General features: G+C 42.3%; 1 protein-coding gene across 1 annotated transcript; it reads right to left on the reverse strand.

The window, feature by feature from the left end:
• Positions 1-253: 253 nt before the first annotated feature.
• On the reverse strand, positions 254-22,637 carry csf1rb (colony stimulating factor 1 receptor, b). Its single transcript, XM_038288334.1, has 22 exons — positions 22,490-22,637; positions 12,931-13,188; positions 12,514-12,804; positions 11,805-11,941; positions 10,398-10,560; positions 9,928-10,288; positions 8,857-8,972; positions 8,672-8,777; positions 8,372-8,526; positions 8,125-8,231; positions 7,885-8,011; positions 7,449-7,553; positions 7,266-7,376; positions 6,300-6,459; positions 6,006-6,079; positions 5,839-5,927; positions 5,556-5,678; positions 5,345-5,456; positions 5,163-5,262; positions 1,915-2,041; positions 1,751-1,832; positions 254-1,679 (listed from the first exon to the last, which is right to left on the reverse strand). The coding sequence occupies exons 1-22, from the start codon at positions 22,542-22,544 to the stop codon at positions 1,609-1,611; spliced, it is 3,030 nt and encodes a 1,009-aa protein (XP_038144262.1). The 5' UTR covers positions 22,545-22,637; the 3' UTR covers positions 254-1,608.
• Positions 22,638-23,561: the final 924 nt, after the last annotated feature.

Consider the following 23,561-nt stretch of genomic DNA (forward strand, 5'->3'; position numbering starts at 1 on the left):
AAAGCTATTGTGTTAAAGTAACTAAATACGATTAAGTAAATGCCAAAAGCGGGTGCATTATTTTAACAAATGGCTCCTAGTGAAGTTAAAGCCTTAATGAGGATATTCTCCCCCAGAATGACTTACAGGTTCAGTTGGTCAGGTTAGATAGAGGCCAGAGGACATTTCCCCCAAAATGAGAACATTTTGGAAGAATTTGGTAAAACAAACCAAAGCAATTAAATAAAACACCAGAAACATCAAAGTTTTTTCAGCTTAATTTATTCAAGGAAAGATCAGATTCCATCTGTGGTGAGAAGAACAAGAGAACATCCGAGAACTTACTAAAGGTGGAACAGAGAGACCAAGACTATGAAGGTCATTTCCTGTTCAGTTTATGACACAATATGATTCTATCATCACAAACTCTTTTATCACATCAAGAAGAGAAATGCTTCAGCTTAATATTCAATACCAAGAATCTGACATGTACAAAAAAGGAAATAGTTTAATCACCAAGATAAGAGTACACAATTTAATTCTTAGAAAGCTTCAGTGAAAAATGGATAAAAAAAAAGGACAAATAAGATCTTCAGACTCAAAACATCAGAAAAACATATGTATAAAAAATACTGGTAGGCATAGATTATTTTTTTCATATAGATTAATCTCACTGTATTCTTGGAATTAATCTAGATTAATCTAGATATGTTAAAAAGTTCCCTTTTCATTCATATTTCAATCCTTTTTCTCGTCACTATATGAGAGGGGAGGTATTTCTTGACAGGCAGGTATTTCTCAGCACAACACTGGCATCTTTATAGCTGATTTAACAGTACGCCTACACAGGTTGGAAGACTGATTTATTCTCGCCCCCAGATATACATCCTCGATAACTAACAAGGTGAAAGTCCTCATTGGTATAAACCCAGCACCCAACCCGGCTATGAGAATAGATTAACGCCGATAATTTTTTTTATCGACCGATAAGAGTCTGGCGTTAACGCACTGCATTAATGCCGATAAAGGCCCAACACTAATAAAAAACACTTTAAAAGCAGTGGATTAAAAGCAACAAGCAGGTTTATGACATGTTCTACTGGAAATGAAGCTTCAGGAGGAGCTTTGCTGCTGGAGATAATTTCCTTCATGCTGGTGAAAATTTATTTCTTCAAGATCATCTGAAGAGGCCATCACTGCCTCTGGTCTCTGAAGACCTTTTTTGTTCAGTGTGTCTTAAGGCTGTAGTTTAGCTGTTTTTGAAAATTCAGTCACTTAAAATCAACTTGTTACCAAGCCGGTTTTTCTAGACCAATATGTCAGCCAGCCATTCTTTCCAATAACTCAGAGATTCAACCAGCCTGTTGAATCTGATGGCATCAACCTGAAGGTATAGCCTCTGAAAAGGGACACTTCTCTAAGTTCTAAATCCGTTCCTTTCTTTGGCTTTTAGATGCAGCAGAGTCTGGGATCTTGTTGGAACAGATAATTTCTTCTATGCATTATAGCTTTTCTGTGCTTTGACTGACTTTAAAGCACATTGGCGCTATAATAAATTGACACTGATATTAATTTATCAATGTGAGTTCACTGATATCCCATTGGGCTTTAGGTAATCAGATGAAATGATCAGGACAGCTGGTAGATGTTCTTCAGTGTCGGTTCCCTCTCCCCTACAGTTTCACAGTCGTCATGGTGACCTATTGGCAGGAGCAGGGAGTGAAACCACAACACTTTTCTAAGGCATATAAAAAACTCTATTAAATCTTACTTTGCTCTTCTTCTTTTCTCTTCAATGTTCTACCTTGGACCTCCTGTTCTTGTCCCCTTTCATCAATGTTTTTATAGGTCACCTGAGGAGAGAGGAAGAGGTAACATTGGTGAATATACCTGCTGGACGATATCGAGGGCTCAAACAGATCCCAGTTTATTCACCTCGTCACTCTGATATGGTAATGTGTCACCGGTCAAGGGGAGGAGCCTATTGATGAGCTGACCAATGGTTTTAAAGGTCGGTCTGTGGGTGGGCTCCAAACTCCAGCAGAGCTTCATCAGGTGATACCTGAGAGGACAAGTGCATGCTTCAATGATATCAGTGACGACTTTTCAAATCTTCTGCGTAGAGCCAGAACCTTAAAAAACAGCCTTGGCTGGACTTAGTATTAGGTAGCCTCAATTAATGAGCTACACATGGTTCCAACCACTAAGAAGTCTTCAAGGTTTTACCGAGCCTGAGCCAGTTTGCATTCAAAGCATGGTATGAGACAGGGATGCTTTGAAACATGACTGAGAGAATGACTCAATCTGAGCACCTCACATTGTAGCAGCTAGCTCCTGTTCCTTTAGTTAATGTTCCTATAGTTCCTTTTCCTATAGCGCCTGTTCCTATAGTGAAGAAGCAACACAAATAAATAATGCTGGTCAAGTTAGTACTTCAGCTTTTTGGAAAAGAACTGTGAAGTTAAGGAGAAACTGAGACTCTTCAAGAGAATGTTCAAATAGATTTAACATCTTAAGATGGAGAGATAGAGGTCTGACTAAGGGCAAGCTCAGTACATACATTTATACAACACCTCCTAATACACACACTCTCCCTTGGAACTATCCCACCCCTACATAAAGAACTTTCTCACACAGGAATATTTGAAGGAAAAACAACTTGAGTTCATCAAGGCCCTTCCCTGTTAGGTTGATATATCTTTCACTGGCAAGATCGATCTCCTCAGAGCAGTAGTCCTCCCCTTCATGCCATGAAAGAGGGTGCAGGAACTCATTCTTATCTCTCATGACCTTCGTTTGGAGCCTGTGAGGCTAAACACAGACATATCTTAAAATTTTTTATCCCACAGAACTAAGCAAAGCTAAACTAACTAAAGCAAAGTTTTCCAAATGTAGTAACCCTCTGAAGCTCTATTTTCTAAAACCCAAACATATGAAGGTGTGAGCATCAGCATGAGTCCCACCGAGGATAAAGAACAAATGATGGATTGTTGTAAAACTCTGTGAGGTTGGCTGGGTCTATGGCTCAATCCCACGGCTCTATACGTGAAAGCTGGCAGCAAAACACAGATCACAGTAGCCAGAGACAAGGATCCATACCATGTGCTTTCTCTGCCTCACTGACAGGAGGGACAAGAAACGGCACATGGTTCCCATCAGTTCTAGGTTTGCTGTTTTAAAGGTAAACTTGTCTGGTGATGACATGGCAGTGTGGGAAATAAAGGCGTCCGTCAGAGAAATGAACAAATGGTTATGATGGACTATGAAGGTTAAAATATTGCTCACAGTCAAGTAGCATGAAGTTAATAAGATGCTAATAGTTCTGGATGATGTTGTCTTCTTCAGCATTGTGCTAAGATTTGAGCCATTTGCAGTGAAGTTACAAATTTGGTTGATTTCTGTTTTTCCTTCTTTGTCTTAGCAGTTGGTGACCACTGGAGGTCGCAGAGAAAAAAATCCAAGCTGGAGCCTCTGTATACCTGTTCCTTATCAATCCATCAGCAGCAGAATAAGAGGAGCTGGCTGCCAGCCTTTCAAAGAATGAACATTATCCTCTGTTATAACTTAAGCTTAGTGAACTTGAAAATCCATCCATCCATCCATCCATTGTCTTCCGCTTATCCAGGGTTGGATCGCGGAGGCAGCATTCTAAGCAAAGATGCCCAAACTTCCCGATCCCCACACACACTTTCTCCAGCTGCTCTTGGGAGGACCCCGAGGTGACACCAGACCAGCTCCGAGACATAGTCCCTCCAGTGTGTCCTGGGCCTTCCACGAGGCCTCCTCCCAATGGGCAATGCCTGCAACACCTCCCGAGGGAGGCGACCAGGAGGCATCCGAAACAGATGCCCGAGCCACCTCAGCTGGCTCTTTTTGACGTGGAGGAGCAACGACTACTCCTTTTCAAAACATGACACTTACTTACTGTATGCTAACATGCCTCCCTGTGATCTCCTGTGAGGAACCCCCTGCTGATTCTCCTGAAATCCCATGGATCACTCCCTCCCTCTCTGGGTAAAGTTACTCTTGAATTAGAAGCTCCATAAGTAGCAGACCCCAAGCTAAGCTCTTCTTTGTCTCACCCTCTAGAAACACTTGTCCACCCTCCAACATTGAGCCAAAACCTCTCCATGATCAGCTTCCAGCACTCCAACTAAATCACATCACTCACATTAACACCCTGAATCTACTAATTGTGCTCGCTGGCATCACGTCTGTTATTGGAAGCTCTTGAGAAAGTAGTTGTCAAACAAGTGTGTGACCACTTACACTATAATGAACTTCTTGAAGTTTTTCAATCTGGTTTTAGAGCTCACCATAGCGCCGAAACAGCTCTGGGTAAATTAACTAATGATATTATTATGGCCTCAGATCATTGACTTGTATCTGTATTTGTCATGTTAGATTTGATTGTTTCATTTGATACATCCATCCTGAATTGTTCTATCAGTGTCATGGTGGGACAGGTGCCTATCTGTGGCATTTTATGGGCGGGAGGAGGGGTACACCCTTGATAGGTTGCCAGTCTGTCGAAGGGCAACACTGAGATACAGAAAGACATACAACCATGCACACACACTCATGCCTAAGGAGAATTTAGAGAAGCCAGTTAACCTAACAGTCATGTTTTTGGACTGTGGGAAGAAGCTGGAATACCCGGACAGAACCCACACATGCACGGGGTGAACATGCAAACTCCATGCAGAAAGACCCCGGGCCGGAAATCAAACCCAGAACCATCTCTGCTTTTTTATTTAAGGTTTTCAATATTCAGGGCTTTTAGAAAGACTTGAATAATTTCTACGAATTAAGGCAACAGTCCTAGGCTGGTTTAAATATTATTAATCTGACAGATTTAAGTTTGTTCATGTTAATGATAAATCTTCCTCATGCTATAGGGTTACCTGTTATGTACCATAGGGATCAGTGCTAGGGCCAATTCTCTTTACTATATACATGCTTCCAATTGGTAGAACTATAGACAGCATGCTTTTCCTTTGGTCTTGGGATATTAAGGTCATGTTAAGGACAGTAACGGGACAGGGATGTTTGAGGTCATAAGAATGGATAAAACATTTGTTGAAGAATTTGTCATTAGAAGTAGATAATACCCCCCAAAAACACAGTTGAGTATCTGCCTACAAATAATCCCAAACATTTCCCATAAAGATGTTTGTGCTCACATTTCATTGGGAGCAAACTCTGGTTGCTTCATGTGGTGGCCATCTTTGATCCTCTTGTAGAAGTTGGCATCCACAACAACATTGGGGTATGGGCTCTTACCTGAGTGGATGAACAGAGGCATTCAGAAACAGACTCACATGTTTTACTATTTATAAATTAGCTTTACTGTTCCCATGGTTACCCAGAGAGAAGATCTCCCAGAGCAGGACTCCATAGGACCAGACGTCACTCTGCACTGTGTAGAGACACTCAAAGATGCTCTCTGGAGCCATCCACTTTACCGGCAGCCGGGCCTGTCAAAATAAGACCAAGAATTTCCAAATGAATTTGCTTTTAGCATGAACTCAAGAGAAAATCAGGTTCTGCTGGGAATCTGTGGGTGAATTACTGACGTTTCCCTGAACAACGTAGCTGTCATCGTTTCGAATGTCGCGAGCCAATCCAAAGTCGCATATTTTTGCAATATGACCATCGGTCAGCAGGACGTTTCTCGCTGCTACATCTCTGTGGATACACTGAATGACCAAAAGGTGAGAGGTAGACAGCTCAGAACCATCGTTGTTCTAAACCTGGCCCAGGACTCTGGAAGGAACCAGGTCTGGTTGGAATTTAAACACTGGACATGACTACAAAGGCTTAGTTTGAATGGTTTACTGTGTCTGAATCTGTTCTTACATTTCTGGAGGACAGGAAGTCAAGTCCCTGAGCCACATGGTAGGAAAACCTCATCAGGTCACAGATAGACAGACTCAGCATGTGTTCACCTGACAGAGACAGAATCCAGGTGAGCTCAGGTAAAGGTGCAGGTAGAACCAAATGCATTCAGATGGACACAGCCTTACTGTGGTCATGTGGACCTGGACTCAGGGCTGGCTGCATCTCCTGGTACTCTGACCAGCATGATATCCCACTGTCACTGGAGATCACATGACAAGATGTCAGGATTCACATGAACTTTACTATACAACTAAAATGAACTAAAACCTTCAATGAAAGGATGAAATGATTATAAACTATCAATGCAATCAACATCTTGGCTGTTTTGAGGTACAGACTCTAGTCTTTCATTGATTTATTTGTGTTTCCTCCCTAAATGGTAATAAGGTGGAACAGAGAAAGAGCAGAGGTCCTCTGACCTGCGCAGCTTCTCTTGCGGTGCTGTCATGTTTTTATAGAACACCTCTTCTCCAACCTCATCTATGGTTATCATGGAAGCCATAAAGTTCTGAGCGTGGGCTCGCAGGAAGTTGAGTAAGTCTCCATGGCTACAGTACTCTGTGATCATTAGCATGGGACCTGCCAGGGTGAAAGGTGCAGAAATACATTGAAGATGCATTAGTTTACATATGAAAAGAACATTCTACTATAATTAGAAACTTTTCTTTGTCTTTTGGATCATTTGACAGGTAATGTTTAATGAAGGCAATAAAAATGCCTTAGAGAGAAGCTGCTGGTTGTAGGATTTTAGGTTGCATTCAGAAGCTATCTGACTGATGCCTGCTAGTTTAAAGGGTCTGCAACTATGTTCTAATGGTATGCCTTCATCCAAATCAGGCACATTGTGGTATTTCACAATTCACAATTCCTGCATTTCTATTTAAATCTCTTAAGTTCTGCTGTCTGAGCAGCAGCCCCTCCCTGACCTGTAAAAATGAACCATTAGAGAATATTTACGTGAGGCAGCTACCTTTCCCTTTATGTGCAAGCACTGGACACAAACGTCCAATTTCTGATCTCTCCACTCATACTGCCTCCCCCTGGTCTTACTGGTTCAAGACTAGTTTTATTTGGTTTCAATTCAATTCTGTTTATTTCTATTGCACCAGTTCACAATACATGTCATCTCAAGGCGATTTACAGGGACAATGCAGACAGATTGGTTAAAAGTTTTCTATGTAAGGAAAACCAGCTAAATTCATCCAGTCTCTGACTTGACAGCAAAGGATGTATGCAGCGAAAGTGGAGAAGAAAATCTCCTCTTTTACCATTTTAGGCTGCAGATTGACTGATTCCTGCTATTGTCATGAAAAAAGCTCCCTTAACAAATCCTCATATCTCATCAAGGTTCCATGTAACACATTGTTCAATAAAATCCTCTTCACCTCCTTGTGTGCACGCTCCCAGCAGGTTAACGATGTTGTCATGGTACCCAAGATGGCTGAGGATCTTCAGCTCTGACATCAGAGCTTCCCGTTCCTCCGAGTGGGCACTTGCTGCAGGTAAAAAAACAGGGCTTTAGATTGTTTACCAACTGACACTGATAAGGATGAAGGTCAGTGACTCACGTTTCAGCATCTTCACAGCAACTCTTGTGGCTTTGTTTTCTGCTCCCAGACCATATGCTGTAGCTTCGACAACCTTTCCAAAAGCCCCCGAGCCCAGAACGGCGCCTGAGAGGCAAAAATTCAAGTAGGAGTTAATCCAACTGCAGTTGGAGGTAACAGTGTGGTGTCTATAGACCATGATTCTCCAAGGGATCCAGTCACTCTGACTGATCATGCGCCTTGGGACCCTAGTCAAGTGGCTATCCCTTTGCTTGACTGGTCAGCAAAACTCTCCTGAGTGAAAGTCAGCATGCCATCAGGTCTGATAAAGGCTCGCTAACTAGCAATTCATTACTTCAGCTGCATCTAAAATCTGCAGAACAGCAGATCTGGAGAACTGGGGTGGGAGACCCATGTTGTAGATCATAGAGGTTTCAGGTGTGCTAAGGAATCCTACCGAGTCGCAGTTTTTCTCGAGGAAACTCCCACTTCTGGTTGTACGGCAGCTGGGTGGGGTCAACAAAGGTGTAGTTGTTCCCATCGTTACTCTCGATAATTTTCCACAGGATTTCATACTTTGGTTTCTGTTTGAAGAAGAAAAGATGGTAAATGGGCGTCTCTGGTTCCTATTTCTTTGCAGACTACGTCCACCCAAAGGGCACTGAGACCGGTCCTCACCTGTCTGAGCCAAACTCACCTGTCTGCATTTGTAAAGCACAACTAATAGGAGCAGGAGGAGGATGAAGGAGACACTCAGTGCTCCAATGGTAGCAGGAGTAACCATGGGGTGAAGTCCAGTAGAACCTGAAAGCAGCGCAAACTTTGAACTTTGGCTGAAATTTGTTTAAATTTAACTTCCTCCTAAACTCTGGTCCGACTGACAACAGGAGAACCAGACCTGGATCATTTCAGTTAAATTCTCTCTGTGTTCCTCTGATACTTACGATGAACTTGATGAGACTTGCCCACCAGGTTGTGCGCCTTACACATGACTGTGATATCATCGTGATCCGACAGTGGGAAGAGTATCTTCACCTCCTCCCCTTCCTGTGAGGCAATGGAAGATGGAAACACCTGAAAGCTTGAGCTGTCGTCACACCTGCAGGAGAGAGCATCATCTTTTTATTTGATTTTAGGTCTGGCTGCAGCTGTTTATGAATGAACATCCTGCCCCTGACTATGCCACTGACTGTAGCTCCCCTTGTGGACATAACATGCATTAAACCCTTTTCCCGCTTACACACCTGTCTCTGTCAGTGCAGATCAACCAGACGACTGTGGGGCGTGGGTAACCAGAGCTGCTGCATATCAGGGAGTCATTCTGCAGAGTGATGCTAACAGTCGGAGAACCTGGAGAGTTCAAACCACATGTAAGGTTCACCAACAAGGATGAACAATCGGACAGCAAGAAGGTAGAACGGGTTCTTACGGTAGATCCGCAGCTCCACATTCTGGGACCCGTTAAAGAAGAAGTTCGAAAAATGAAAACAATATGGACCTTCATCCTCCTGACGTACCCGTCGCAGCAGAAGGTTCGCCTCGGCCCTATTCAAACAACAATACCCACTTAACACACATTACAGAACAGCAGACTTTTTTTCATACCACCTTAAATAGCCTTCAAGACAACATGACCAATGCCACCTTTAAAGGGAAACACAGTTTTTTTTACATTGGGCCCTTGATTTTACGTTATTACATCATGTTCTACTCACCCAAATGAGTTTTGTGTCATTTGGAGCTGTTCTGAAGATATTATGTTATATTTTTTCGTTATATTTTTTATATTTATATCTTTTAAAAACGAAGCAGCGTGTGTATGACGTCCATCCGCGCGCGCCGGCTACCGTTCATTCTTCCTGTCTGCTGAACTGCTGCTAGTTTTACTCACATGCCTGGAAGATGTCTAGTGCTACTACCACAGATGATCTCGCTCTCGAAATGGAATTGAACGGTTCAGATTAACTAGCCAAACGAATAGAAGGGGTAGAGCGTAGCCGCCTGTAGCCCGGGCTGCCTGTCACAACTCCAGTCCGGCGCATGGATGACATCATACACGCGCTGCTTTGCTTTTAAAAGATATAACTATAAAAAATATAACCGCGGATGTCTGGGGGACAGTGAATCACCTACATGTTATGAATGCTGACGTACCATAAAGAATAAATAATGAACAGTTTAGTTTGGGCCTTCAAGTTGTTTGCCCATAGGAAGACGTTACTTGGATATAACCTAACGGAATATCTTCGGAACAGCTCCAAATGACACAAAACTCATATGGGTGAGTAGAACATGATGTAATAACATAAAATCAAGGGCCAAATGTAAAAAAAATGGTGTTTCCCTTTAACTGTCTTTACTGTTATGGGGGCTGTTCTTTGGGTTGGTGTTATAACCTTTAAGTCGGTCTAAAGGCTTATTAAGTTACAATGACTGGTTCAGCCATTTCAACCTGAGTAGCTCATTAGCTCATTAGCACACATTAGGTAATAGAATCCACCTGTAGCCTTTAGTAACGTAGCTCGTCTCATATATGCTGCTGCCGTCGTTGATTATGTGTTCTGGTGTCGTCCAATGATGTTGTCCGATGGGAGGATAGGCCTCTATAATTAAGGTGAGGGTCAAGTCTTCCCCCTCATACACCTCCACTGTCCTGCAGCCACTGATGTTAGCGCTGCTGTCGCTGATACCAGTCACATTAAAAACCAGGTTTCCCAGCTGATTATCTGAAGTTATTCTGTTGTCAGCTGGTTTTTCAGTTGTCCTCTCCAGTCTTGTGCTGAAGTTTCCAAATTGGTCCCCAGAGACCTTTAGGGTATCAAAAGTCGTATGCCTCATGTAAAGTCTTAGGTAGGGGTCCTCTGATGAAGTGGAAGAAGAAAAATGGTAAACCTCACCATTTATTGGATACTTATTTAACTTTCATAAAGACACTAATCTGATATATTCTGGTTGGTATTGATTACTTACCCAACACAGTCAGGTGAGTGGAGGCTTTGGCAACCCCTGCTACATTAACAGCGGTACAGGTGTACAGTCCACTGTGTGACTGGCTGACAGCGGAGATGGTTAGAGTGCTGTTGATGTATAGGTAGCCTTTGTCATACTTCCTGCTTTCGCTGAAATTCAGGTTCTAAGAAAGTCAAATAAGAACTTAGAGTCAGGCAGATGGACATAGGACTATCTGCAGTGCCAAAGTGGGAGCTTCTTGGGTGTGGGAGGAGTTTGTGTGAGCTGTGATAGATTGTGGGACTTTTGTGTTAGGGGTTTTTGTGATACATGCCACCTTTGTTTGGCCTTAGTGTACGCAGTGTATACGACTGTTACAATGTCAGACCATATTCTTGAGGTAATATGATTTCATGAAGCTACTCTGCACCCTTTGAAGAACAATAGCTGACTGGATGCCCCTGCTCACCTGACCAACAGTTAGCTATCCTGCTATTTTTTACTACTGTCACACTGGGGCTGTCTCCGAACAACCGTTCTAATCACGATATAGGGTACTATATAGTGGTTAGGCCATTTTAGGTGAGTGACCAAACATCAAGTGGATGAAAAAGTAGTGAACTTGAAATTTCCCACAATGTACCTTGAAAATTAGTGATCATTAATGGTCATTAAACGAGCAGATATATCTCGGATTGCAATGTGAGAGCTCTCCTTGAAAAGCATCAAGGGATTTGTTGTAGTGGCGACTACTAACAAAGATGGTGCAGGCAGCACGTGGGAAGGTGGACTTATGTAACCAATGGGGAGTGAAAAGTAGTGATGACCTGTCAAGACGGTCAGTTAAATGAGTTCACTATAAAGTTTATTATATATTCCACACTCTACATAGTGATTGCGGAATTTAGGGGTTAGGGCGAATGTTCAGACACAGCCAGTATCTATACAACTACGTTGAAAGTATGAGCCCAATGTCCACTCCCATGACTTCCCAATCATTAAGCTTTGTGGTATTAGCTCTGTGGTGCATCTTTGTGAGTGGGGCAGGAAATTGCTACACCAGGCTCGTGCAAGTACTGCACACACTTCTCTTTAAAGAGCCTCCACCACTGACTAGCACATAAACTAGCCTTTTGATGTGGGACTTGATGCTGATTCCACCTATGCCTGCCTGTGGCCATCCTTGCAGCCATTTTAGGCATCATCAGGAGCTCTAAATGTCTTGTTTTGAAACGAAACCATCTGAAGAGTTTTAAGTCCACAATAAATACCATTAGAATATTTGTATTTATTAAACTTAAACCAATAATACCTTAAATAAACTCCTTCCATAACCAAGAAACTCTCAATGGGGACTGCAGAGACACCCCTTTTTTATTCATGGAATATTTAGGGGCACAGAGTCACAGGTGACCTCTGACTGTTCACCTGTATGCGTGGATGTTTCCAGCTGACATTGTAGAAGTGCGAAGGGTTCCAAGTCTGACAGGTGACTGCAAAAAGCTCTCCTTCTAGACGGGCAGCTTCAAGTTGGCCAACAAACAGGGAGGGGGGATGACGCAGCCCTGACACAAACAGGCAGAGAGTGAGGCACAGGGGCACCATTACACAAGTAAAGAGACAGGTAGACTGTTTGACAGACAGAGGTACAATTACAGAGACTGATTGACAACATAAGTGACAGCTTGAGAGACAGCTGTAGAAAAACATAGAATGTCAGACAGAGATATTGACAAGTAGGACAGGTGGACTATGATGAGACAAGTATCAGACGGGTAGAGATTGAGTTAGAGAGACAGGCGGACCATCAACCAACAACTGTTCCAAAGGTCTCTGACTCCAGTCCCCATCCTGCAACCTTTACATGCAACCCTGTGGCAACACTCAAACTTTAGAGTTAACGTGTTGAGAATGCCATAAAGTATGGCAAAATGGTCTGGTAAGAAGCAGTATATTAATTCAAATATTTCTAAGTGGAATGCACCTGAAAGCTGTAGGACAGTAGCTCTTGAGGGCTGGACTTGGAGACCCCTGGTTTAGCCGGTCAACCACCCAGACAGCCGGCTAGGCAGACTGACAGACAGACAGACAGACAGACAGACAGACAGACAGACAGACAGACAGACGGTTGACTTACTGGGAGCAACCAGCAGGTGAAGTGTTTTGGATCTGAACTCTATTCCATCCCTCCAACCTGAACAGGCATACTGGCCCTTGAAGGACATCCTCAGGTGTTTGATCAAAGCTCCTCTCCGAGGGTCTATGGTGACGTTCATACCTGGGGGCAGAGCCCTCCTCCTGTCTTCTGGTTGGAAAGTGAGGTTTGTGACAGAAGGGTCAGTCAGAAGACATTTGAACAGGAAGTCATCATCCTCTTTCAGAGTGGTAGGAGTCTTTCGAGGGGTGACAAAGATAGTAGAGGTGCCACCTAGATTTGACAGAGAGGCATTGTGGGAAACTGGGGGTGATTTTAAATTGATATTGAGGTCAACAGGTAGGGCAGTTAGAGCCAAGTGGTTCCTCCATGATATCTAAGGGTTTAGATCCTGCTTACCTTTGACATACAAGTGTATCCAGGTGTCCAGGTGGCTCAGGCTTTGGTTGGCATACCCACAATTGTATGTGCCAGTGTGTCTTGGATCAGCTTTTATGTCCTTCTCTGATGACAACTTACTAAATGCATTGGTAGACATGTACACTAACGCGTCACCATGACAACTAAGTTTAATCTTAGAGCCAGCATTCAGAACCACTTCTGTCTGGTTTGGTTGGATAGCTGAGTTTAAGTGGATCGCTGTGGGCCTGGGAGATTCTGAAACAGACATGATAAATTAAATTAAACCAACGCTGACTTGAACAGGTATGGAGTGGACATCTGATCATCACTGAGCCTGAAAGATGCCTATAGACCAACTCCAGACAAAAGTGTATATAAGTTTATCGGGAACATCACAAAAAAATCACAGCAAAAGTTTGACAATTTTATTGAAAATCATAGGGACAGAATAAAGATGGATACAGAACATGAACTTGTCACTGATTAGTTTCAGTCTAGTCTGAGTAAACAGTTTAAACTGACATGAACCCATTAAATGATTAAACAGAGAGAGGTTATCACAGGTTAAGAACACACTGATTTAACTGGGAAAATCCCATTTCAAATAGAATGATTGACTGCATGTGCTGAATGTCAGAACATCTCAGTGGCTGACAACAGCAGGTTTCTTGTTATTGTCCTGCAGCTGGGTGGCAATACGTGATGTCTGCAGCAGTAAAGCCTGGTGGTTTTCAACAATCAGACCCTGGTGCCGAGCAATGTTCTGGAGGTCCTGGATCTGCTGTGAGCCCTGAAGACATAAAATAACATTCACGTGAGTTCAAACTGGATCAGAAAAAATCATGAAAAGATTAGTAGATTAGTAGTACCTGTTCGATTTGGACTAATCAGGTTTTACTTCATCTGTCTGGCAATCAGTGTTCTTGTGAGGGTTACTGAACTGATCCAAAATTATCTAAACTCAATTAGAACCAATGACTAAATACACTCAATATGTAGGAAAGACTAACTAATGTAGGCATGCCCAAAGTCGGTCCTCGAGGGCAGCTGTCCTGCAGATTTTAGAAGTTACCCGTCTTCAGGACAGCTAATTTTCATTTATTGCTGATTAACAGGTTTCGCTGAACTGCAGTCATCAAAATCAGCTGTGCCGAAGCAGGACAACCTCTAAAACTTGTTTAGACAGCGGCTCTCAAGAACTGACTTTGGGTATGCTTGAACTAAATCTAACTAGGTGTCTTGTTTTTTTAGCTTAAAAAGTTAATTTTAGGCAACTGGGTGAGAAGTCTTCTCAAAGGTCTTTCGCCTCTCATTTAAGAGGCTTCCTCAGTTCTTCACAGATATGTTACCACCCACATTGGAAGAGACGTCCTTCATCTGGTGCGATAGTACGAAAGAATTTGCAGGACCTACACAGATATCTTATTAACTGTACTAAACCAGGCTGAAATTGAAAGACTTTGCCTAAACTTCTAAATTAGACCAAATTTCTTCGAACTGGACTAAGCTTAAATGGGCCTAGTTGAACTTTTCAGCCCTAACCAGCTAAACTGGATGAATCTGGGATGAACTGGTCTAAAATTGAGTAAAATTTACTCTCCTGGATTGAACTTGACTCACCTGAGTTACCAGAAGTCCAATTTGTTGGACCACCTTCGTCTGATGATTGGCCATGTCCTCCTGGAGCTCAACCATCCGGGTCAGTAGATTCAAAACCTTTGTTCTCCAAATGTCTTCTTGTTCCTGGTTTTGAACTAGGTCTGAAATCCTTGGAGAAGCAGAGTCAATCCCTGGTTGACCCTGATCAGCAGACTGGGTGGCACCCATCGTCATGGCAGCAGGTTGGCGGTCATGGGGATCACCTGCAGTGGAGACGACGACTGGAGTGAAACCTTTACAGAGTCCTACTTCATCTCTGGCCTGTACAGGTGAGTTTGCTGAGACTGCCTCAGAGACATTTGCCTCCTGGTTACACACACTAGGATTGTTGTGGTATGGGGGCACAAAGTGTGAGCCAAGCACAGCAGGCAGGGAGCTTAAAGTGAAGAAGCCGACAGAAATAAGAGTTCACAGTGTGTTCTGCTGCTATTTGGAAGGCTACAAAACACTGGTCTTAGGGTTAGGGGTGGGACTGCCCCCACTAGTATAATCTATAGAGGGCACACTACAACAGGGAAAAAGGGACTACGCTTAAAGTCAAACAACAAGACCACAGTGTTAAATTCAAACTGCACTTTGCCAACCTAAACATGCCCATCTAAATCCTGTCAAATAAAAGAGGAAAACCTTGTCCTCAGACGTGTTAAAACCAAGCAGGAAGGCTCCTCAAAACAGGGCTTCAAACATAACGATGTGATTGGCTACTGGAGAGAGAATAAATGTCTTTATTCTGGTGGAGGTTGTGGCAGCCTTTAGTTAGAACAGACTGTTGATAAATTACTTGGTGTTGACAACAGAAATGGCTGATAAAGTAGAAGCTTGATCCCGGGAGAAAGATGTGCTTGGGAAGATATTTCAGGGTTTTAAGTTTCAATAAAAAGATCTGGTGGATGCATCATGTTCACCTACAACTGCAATGTTGAGGTATGGGAAAGAGGGTCCACAGAGTCCACCGATTTCTGGTCCAAAGGAAGACCATCACAGGATCAGTGAACCTGATCGCTTATCAGACACCTTTTATGTCCTTATGTCTGAAACAGCTTGATGTGGTCGTTATGTTAGAAACTTCTCAGCAGGCTTAGATCCTCCCTGTTTCTGTTGACAGAACCATCAGAGTTCTCATTCTAACTGCCTTATCAGCTAGATAAATCAAACCAAGGCAAGTTCTCAAAAAGTAGTTGGTCCTGTTGCAAACGCTCTGCTAGAATCATGTTTTTGTGTCGGGTGCATTACACTGTGGGGGTCTTCCTGTTAGGTTGGAGCGAAGGTGGTTCTGCAATGCTGCAGCTGGTCGTTTCTACTGGGATCAGTAACGCCTCAGATGAGGATATCTGCTGCAGAACTGTATGTGGCCGTTGGAGCCGTCATTGTGTTTCACAATCTGAGAAAAGCTGAAGTGAAACCGCAGATACACCCCGACACCCGCACACACCCCACTCACACACACACACAACACACAGAGGTGGCGTGTTACCACACTGCTGCTGAAACAAAGCCAAAGTTTATTATGTTGAACCTTTTTTGGACCACAGCTGAATCTGGATGCTGTTGCTTTGCTGTTTGTCTCAGAGCATTTAACATCACCTGCACAGGTAGCAACAGAGGTCCAGTCAGGGCTTCAGTTAAGGGCCCAGTTTGAGAGTTTGATCTGAACCTGTTTGGCTCATTTTGAAGTTTCAGATTTTCTTAGCAGAAGCTGCTCCAACTGGACCTGTACCTGAAACATGGAAAGAACCCTCTGTTCATATTTAAAGCAGCTGTTTCACCAGTCCCCTGCAGAACACAATGTTCAGTCCAGACCTTTGTGCAGACTGTTGTTACAGAATTACTTTTAAAGTCGTAGAAAATCGGCCATTCCAATTGTTACATTTCCGAATTCTCCCGAGTGGAGGTGAATGTGTTGTTGTTGTGGCGGAAGGTCCGTAAGCAAGTTTGATTATGGCTGGTTTCTTTGAAGCATCTTGCTAACCAGTTACCAACTTAGTACTAGTAGGTTCCCAATGGGAAATTCCATTGGGACCAAGTAGCACTAAATTGGTAACCTAGCAACAACACTGTCAAGGAACACTATGGACAGCGGAAACATGCAAGAGGAGGAGAGTTTTGTGTCGGAGGTTGTGGATGAGTCTCCTCTGTCATACATTTTTTATTTAGAGGAAAGCGGGGACGAAGATGTTGTGGAAGAGGACGCCAGGGTGGCAGAAGCTCGGTTTGGTGTACAAGGCTTTCAGCCGTACATGTTTGAGCCCTTTCCTTGCAACGCTGCTAGTTCTGTTAGCTCTACGCCTGAAGAAGATACAGACGTCCATCCCTGTGAACACTGGGACGGAACTCAGTGGTAAAGTAAATGATCCTTCTTTCCTTTTTCAACCATTGTGTATGTTAGCTGCGACATATGAATCAAGATGCTATGACCGAAATAATTTGATTGACAGATGACTGTATATGATTGGGCGAAATTAGGTGTACAAGATGATGTATAACCAACTGGCCTGCATAAGATTAACAAAAAAAAAACCCCCACAGATTTTAAGGCAGGATTTTTTTTTTATATAAATTTTCTAAATTTGGGACAATATCGTCTGATAAAGAGTACATTTATATACATGTTTTAAGCCAGAATGATTTGACATTTAAATATAACCCTACGACTTTAAGTAGGACCATCTGATCTTCTAGTCAAGGCCAAAAGCTTCCACCAGCAGGCCACTGATCTGCTGCAGGTCTTCTAATTCATTCCAGCAGACCCCAACCCATCCAAATCTACACTAATCACACAGCTGTTCTTGGGCACGCTGCAAGAAAAAAGTTCTGCACATAGGTTGTGTTAAACACAAGCAATGAGAACCTCTAAGATGGGGTCTTGTTCTCTGCTGACAAAGAGAGACAAAAACTTCTCGAGGAGAATGTAACAGCAGGACACCTAACCTGTTCTACCCCTCATTCAGAACCTACAGTAGATTTAAAGAAGAGCAGTCATGGTGATGGAGGAATGAACAGACTGCTCTGCTCCAGAGTTTGGTCCTCATTGTGATCCACCTCCACAGGGGCAAGAAAGACGATGGGAAGCTGGGAACATCTGTTGAAGGATCCAAGTTTAACTGATCTGTTGTCAGGTTGTTAGATTTAGACAAGTTTCTTCCAGAGGAAACAGGAACCTGCAGTAAGATGAACCACAATTCTAATCATGTTTTAGAAGGGGGGGAAGCATCGACGTCACAGACAGAAACCCAAAAAGAGAGAAACCACAGCCTGTAACGGCCTGGAGCACAGTCCTTCCTGCAGCTTGCTGGGAGCCTTAGGAGAACCTGAGGGGCATAGGGGGATGGAGTCCAGACTTTCTCATCCAGTGGTTCAGCAGGTAGAAGAGTTTTACACAGATAAAAAAATTTGATAACAAGATCAAATCAACACACCAAACAATGCCCATCCATCATAGCTGCTTCTCTTGGCAGGGGCTGGTGCCACCTGGGCACGGTGCTGCGTGGACAGGTCCAGCCCATCATAGGACAGACAACCATGAACCCAAAACAGACAAGTTAAGCTAGCAGTGATCTTTTGGACCCTGGAAAAACCCTGAAGTACTTGGAAACAACCAACATAGCACAGGGAGAACATTCAAATAAAGGCCTAGAATGGAATTTAAGGCAGAACTTTTTTACTTTTAGCCATCAGTACCAACATCTGCAGCATCTGCATCCAGAACCCTAGGATTTCAGTGGGATTGTTTTACAGGAACAACCTAGGGATGAGCAAACACAGCTCCAGGGTTGAACATGAGACCATGAGGATAACCAGAACCATTAAGACCATGAGCAGAACCTCAGGTCGGTTCTTCTAGTTGGGCTGATGCAAGCCCAGATCCATCAGTCAGGAGTGCCTCTGGGTAGCCTCAGGTCCGTGTTTCCCACTTCTGTTTTTGGAGAAAGTTCTGCAGTTAGGAGGTTTCGGGTTGGGGGGGTTAGCATGATGAAACCTCAGAGAGTCAGGAAACACATTTCTACCACAGACCGCACACACTCAGAGCGCTGAGTTTCTGTGTGAGGGTCCTTCTCCCACTTCCTCCTCTTACTTCTTCTTTGGTTGGGACTCTGCGGGAGTGGTGGAGGAACTGGTTACCACGACAACATGTTTACACCCTGCAGGTCTCCCTGCTGGTATTTATAGCAGACAATGTGGAAACAGCTCAGGAAGGATTGATCCATGCTCACTTGAGGGTACTCAACATTCTGTACAGAACCAGTACCTAGAGATCTTAGATCAGTAACTCTGACCCAGAGCCAGTTGATTCTTTCTACATCATCTTCATCCTGTCTATCAATGAAGCCAAAGTGAGGAAGAGGAGCAGCCTCCTGTTCTCCTCTGGAGCTCCAGCCCCTTACAGGTTTGTTCTGGACAGAACTGAAGCCCACAACCAGTTGCCACATGAAAAAAAAATTTATGTAGGCCCTGCAGGGTAGATCTTTAGTGGATATTGAATGTCTGAAGAGGCACAAACAGGAACACCCAGTTTTTCCTCTAAATACAACACCAGGTGTTCCTCAGGATTCTGTCCTCAGCACCAATCTTTCTGTCCCTGGATGTGGTTCCTGACATAGACCGCTGTAATGTTTACAGAATCGGTATATTCTGGTAGCTTCTAGCTACTCAAATGAGAAATACCCCATGTTGATGTGGGGTTAACCTGGGTCTCTGCTCAGTTTATCTCATTCAGAATAATTAGGTCCTAACAAAAAGGGATCGGATGAATCGGGTTTTCAGTCAGCATAAACCAGCTGTCTCAATCACTTGATCAGATCCTGCAGAATCCAATCAGAATGTTCTGACTCCCATGTTTACATTACATTTTAGTTACATTTATTCCCATTACTTGTGTCCATGTGAACACAGCTTTTGATGATCCAAGTGGTCATGTGACGGTTACAGCCATCAAAGCAAAGGTGCCATCACCAGTGGAAACCAAATCAGATGTTTTAGCATCTGAATATAAAACCTCAATAAATAGAAAGCAGAGTACGAAAGGAGTGTCAAGCTCAGATGGTTTCTGTAGCAACCTGAAGAGATATTACATGGAACACACACTGGGTAAATTTAATGTACAATAATTAATTTACATATTATAATATACATATACATATATATATATATATATATATATATATATATATATATATATATATATATATATATATTATAGTGGTCATAAATATTTAATTATGTTATAACTATTACTTGCTTATATTACAAGTATAATTTTTACATTTTTTTCTTGATGAAATACATCCTGTGGTTGGAAAATTCCATTTCCTATTAATTCCCTTCCATATATTAATTAATGAGTGCTGATTTTGCTTTTACTTTATAAAAAATCACTCTGTCCTCTCTCACCTAAAAAGCCACGGTGTACCAGAGGAGTTGTTGAATTACTCTAAGGGAATGTTTGGTTCAGCAAATAGTAGTTCCCATAACAGGCCACACTCTTTGTCCTCAAGGTTTATTCAACATATAAACAGTTTCCCAAAATGTCTGTAACTTTTGTGGTTAACTCTGTGGGAAAACTTTAAGCAGTTAAGGAAAAAATACTTTAATATCTTAGTAGTTGATTCATTGTTGACTAATTTAGTTAGTATCCCTACTGAAAAAAAGCTTGATTAGCTAAAACACTCCAATGGTATGCTAGAAAGCTAGCTGTTAGTTGCAGTTTTTTCAGTAGGGTTAGTGTTGAAATAAGTCAATAATGGGTCAGTGACCATTATGGTAATTTTTTATTTTAACTGTTAAAAGTGTAATTAACAGAATCCTTTTCCTCAAGAAACAGCTCAGTGGACTATTGTTGCCAAGGCAACAATTTGCCAAAGTTCAGTTTCACTGAACCCGCAGCGTTGGTTGGTCTTTTTACCTTAGTTTGTCTTTTTTCTTGCCATAGGTCAAAATAACATGGTGGAGGACTCGGAGAAAGCAGAGTCCTCCAGGTCGCACCCATTTATGCTGCTGCTGGCAAATAGATTTTTTTTTGCTCTCAAGCCTTCATTGGGATCTAGGGCAAAGCTAGTGAACATGAGACGGTGTTCTGTCAGATTAGCATACCTCGTCATACCGGCATACCCATTGTCAATACGCATGAGCAAGACGTCAGATTTGAGTTTACCCTTTTAGATTTGTGTAAAAACTAGACTTTAAATTACCTCAGTGGGCATGTATCCATTTGTTCATGTAAAAAAAAAAGATCAAATAGACATATGCTTAAAAAACCACCAAAAATTAAGAACTTAAATAGTTTTGTTGTACATGACTAAAGGGATTCACTCCTGTTGAGGTAGTATAAAGTTTATTTTTCATACAAAACTAAAGAGATAAACTAAAGGGATAAACTAAAGGGATAAACTAAAGTGAAGGAGTGTAAACCTATAATACAATTTAATGGAAATAATGTATTTGAATACATTTTTATTGTGACATCATTGATGTAAGAATATATTTAATCAAGAAAATAATAAATATCAATATGTGATATTAATATCAAATATCAAATCGGCTTATAAGATAATATCAACATTTTTGTAAAATAATTATAATATGTTAACAACCCAACCCAGTAGGGTAGTCAATGTGATCCCTTGGTTGGATTATATAAACAACCCAACTGTTTTATTAAGGGAACCAACCCAAATTGTTGGGTTAAATCAACCGAAGTGTGTTCTTTCCGACATTTAACAAGCGCTTGGTTGGGAAACTACCCAAACTGGGCTGTTCTCAACCCAGCAGTTTTTAGTGTCTATGGAGCTCTGCTTCAGGGGCCAAGAGGGGGGCTAGGAGCCAAGGGCCCCTGCATGAGGTCCAGGCAGCCATGTTGGATTCTCTGCAGATGGGTCAGTTTCTCTGAACCAACAACAGAGGATTGGACCAGAACAACAAGCTGTAGTCAGACATGCAGAACCGAAACACACAGAAGTAAAACTGGGTCCAGTTTCAGGTGTGTGTTCCTGTTGGGTCATGTGATTTAGACTGTTTCAGCTCTGACATTTTACAATCAGAGCATCCTGTCAGAGCCAGAACCCCAGACACACAGCTGCAGCATGGTGATCCACACCGCTCCATCTGACCCAACAGAGCCTGACCATCCAAAGACAAGCAGGAGGTTTCAGTTCCTGTAAGGAGGAACCAGCACCAAACTCCTTAGTTTGGTTCTGAGTGGGTCCATTTATTCTAAACCGTGAAATATTTACCAGATCATTTGGTTCTGTTTGGGATTCTGGGGTGGTTTTTGAGATTAGAACAAAATGAATAAACTAGAAACCAGAAAAAAATATTTCATATAGTTTAGAATAGTTTATAAAAGCTAAACGTCGAACAAACTGACTTCAGAATATTTTTATTTCCCTGATTGTATTCCGATTTAAAAAAAATACTCCAGGAAAAGCATCAAACTAAGGACTAGTTAACAGCTAGTTAACAGCTTATTACTTGAATTAAGGACGGATCAGACTCAGCATTTCTGTAAACAGTTTTTTGATTTAACATCCTGGCTTTTATCAAAAATCAAGAAAACTAGATTTTTTTGGGATTAAATCTGTTTCCTAATTTATTTAACTGATCCTAATAACCATGTTAGAGAATTTCAGGAATCTGTTTGCTTTTATTGATTATTAAAACTCAGTTTTTAACTAGTTATAAACTGGGACCAATTTCCTTCTTTATAACCAGTCTGTTATTTGATATCTGAATAAAGACCCAGTTATGATCCAGTTCTCCTTTTATTTTTGTTTATTCACAAACAAACTTAGGTTTGATTAGCAAATATGATATAAAAACTGCTTAGATTTTAGATCAGACCAACAAACATGTTTTAAAGGTGCAATAATCAGCTATGTATTAAGTAAATAAAGTTTTTTCTGACCTGTGGCAGAGCAGCCAGTGAGGGCGAGCGCCAGGAGCAGTGAATAGAGCCTCATCTTACTCTCTCTCTCTCTCTCTGACTGAAGCCAAACTGAGTCTGACTAAAGGAGAAACTTCCTCTTAAAACTAACTGACCTCCTCCTCCTCCTCCTTCTTCTCCTCCTCCTCTAATGAGGAGAATAATGATATGAAGACATAGTGAAGAAAAAAGCTGAATCAGTCCTACTGTTACAGGATGAGTCAGAACATTAGATGTCGGCCAACTGGACCGAGGAGCAGACATGGGTAAACGGCCTGGTGGGACACCACAGGGCTGTGTGTTTGTTCCCTCCACTCATGTGGCCACCTGCCTTCTCACCTGGAAGAACGGACACCAAGCTAGGCGACGGCTCAACGCCGCTATGATGAGGTGGACCATCAGAGGGCCGCACTACCCTCTGCCTCCCTCTGGACTGTTTTTTTTTTTTTTTTTTTTTTCCCTCTGGACTCGTAATAGAGGATTAAACCAACTCCGCCATGTTTGGACAGAACCAGCAGACCAGGACCCATGATGAACAGAGCTCCAAACCATCTTAGGTGAAACACGTTTTGAACAACAGCAGAACCTCTATAGGTTATAATGATTACACACAGCCACAGCATCATAATCCCATCTACTGGTTGTAGATCTAGGATCCACTGCAAATATTTCATCAGCTCCAATAAATGTAATCTATCATAAATTGCTGATTAGTGACATTTGCGCATTTTAGTTTGATTCAAATCTGCTTTAAGCTAAATTGACTGAGGGAACGAAAAGTCTCTGAACATCTGCTCCAGAGCTGAAAAATATAGATTAAACCTGCCTCACCTCATCAGTTCTGGTAACCTCATATCTCATGATTTCATCTCCTGAATCCAGACTGAAGTCCTGGTTTCAGCGACTCCATGGACACAGGCGGTTCGGCCCAGTGGAAGTCGGCCTTTATGATCCTTGGAGTTGAAGTCGATGCTAATCTTCAATTGGCCTGGATCACTAATGCTGAATGTGGGTTAGTGCTTCCTGGCTGCAGAGAGTTTAAAATGCAGCAGCA

The sequence above is a fragment of the Cyprinodon tularosa genome, unplaced genomic scaffold (genome assembly GCF_016077235.1).
Source record: "Cyprinodon tularosa strain WSP-4 unplaced genomic scaffold, ASM1607723v1 ctg251, whole genome shotgun sequence".
In the NCBI taxonomy this organism is placed as follows: Eukaryota; Metazoa; Chordata; class Actinopteri; order Cyprinodontiformes; family Cyprinodontidae; genus Cyprinodon; species Cyprinodon tularosa.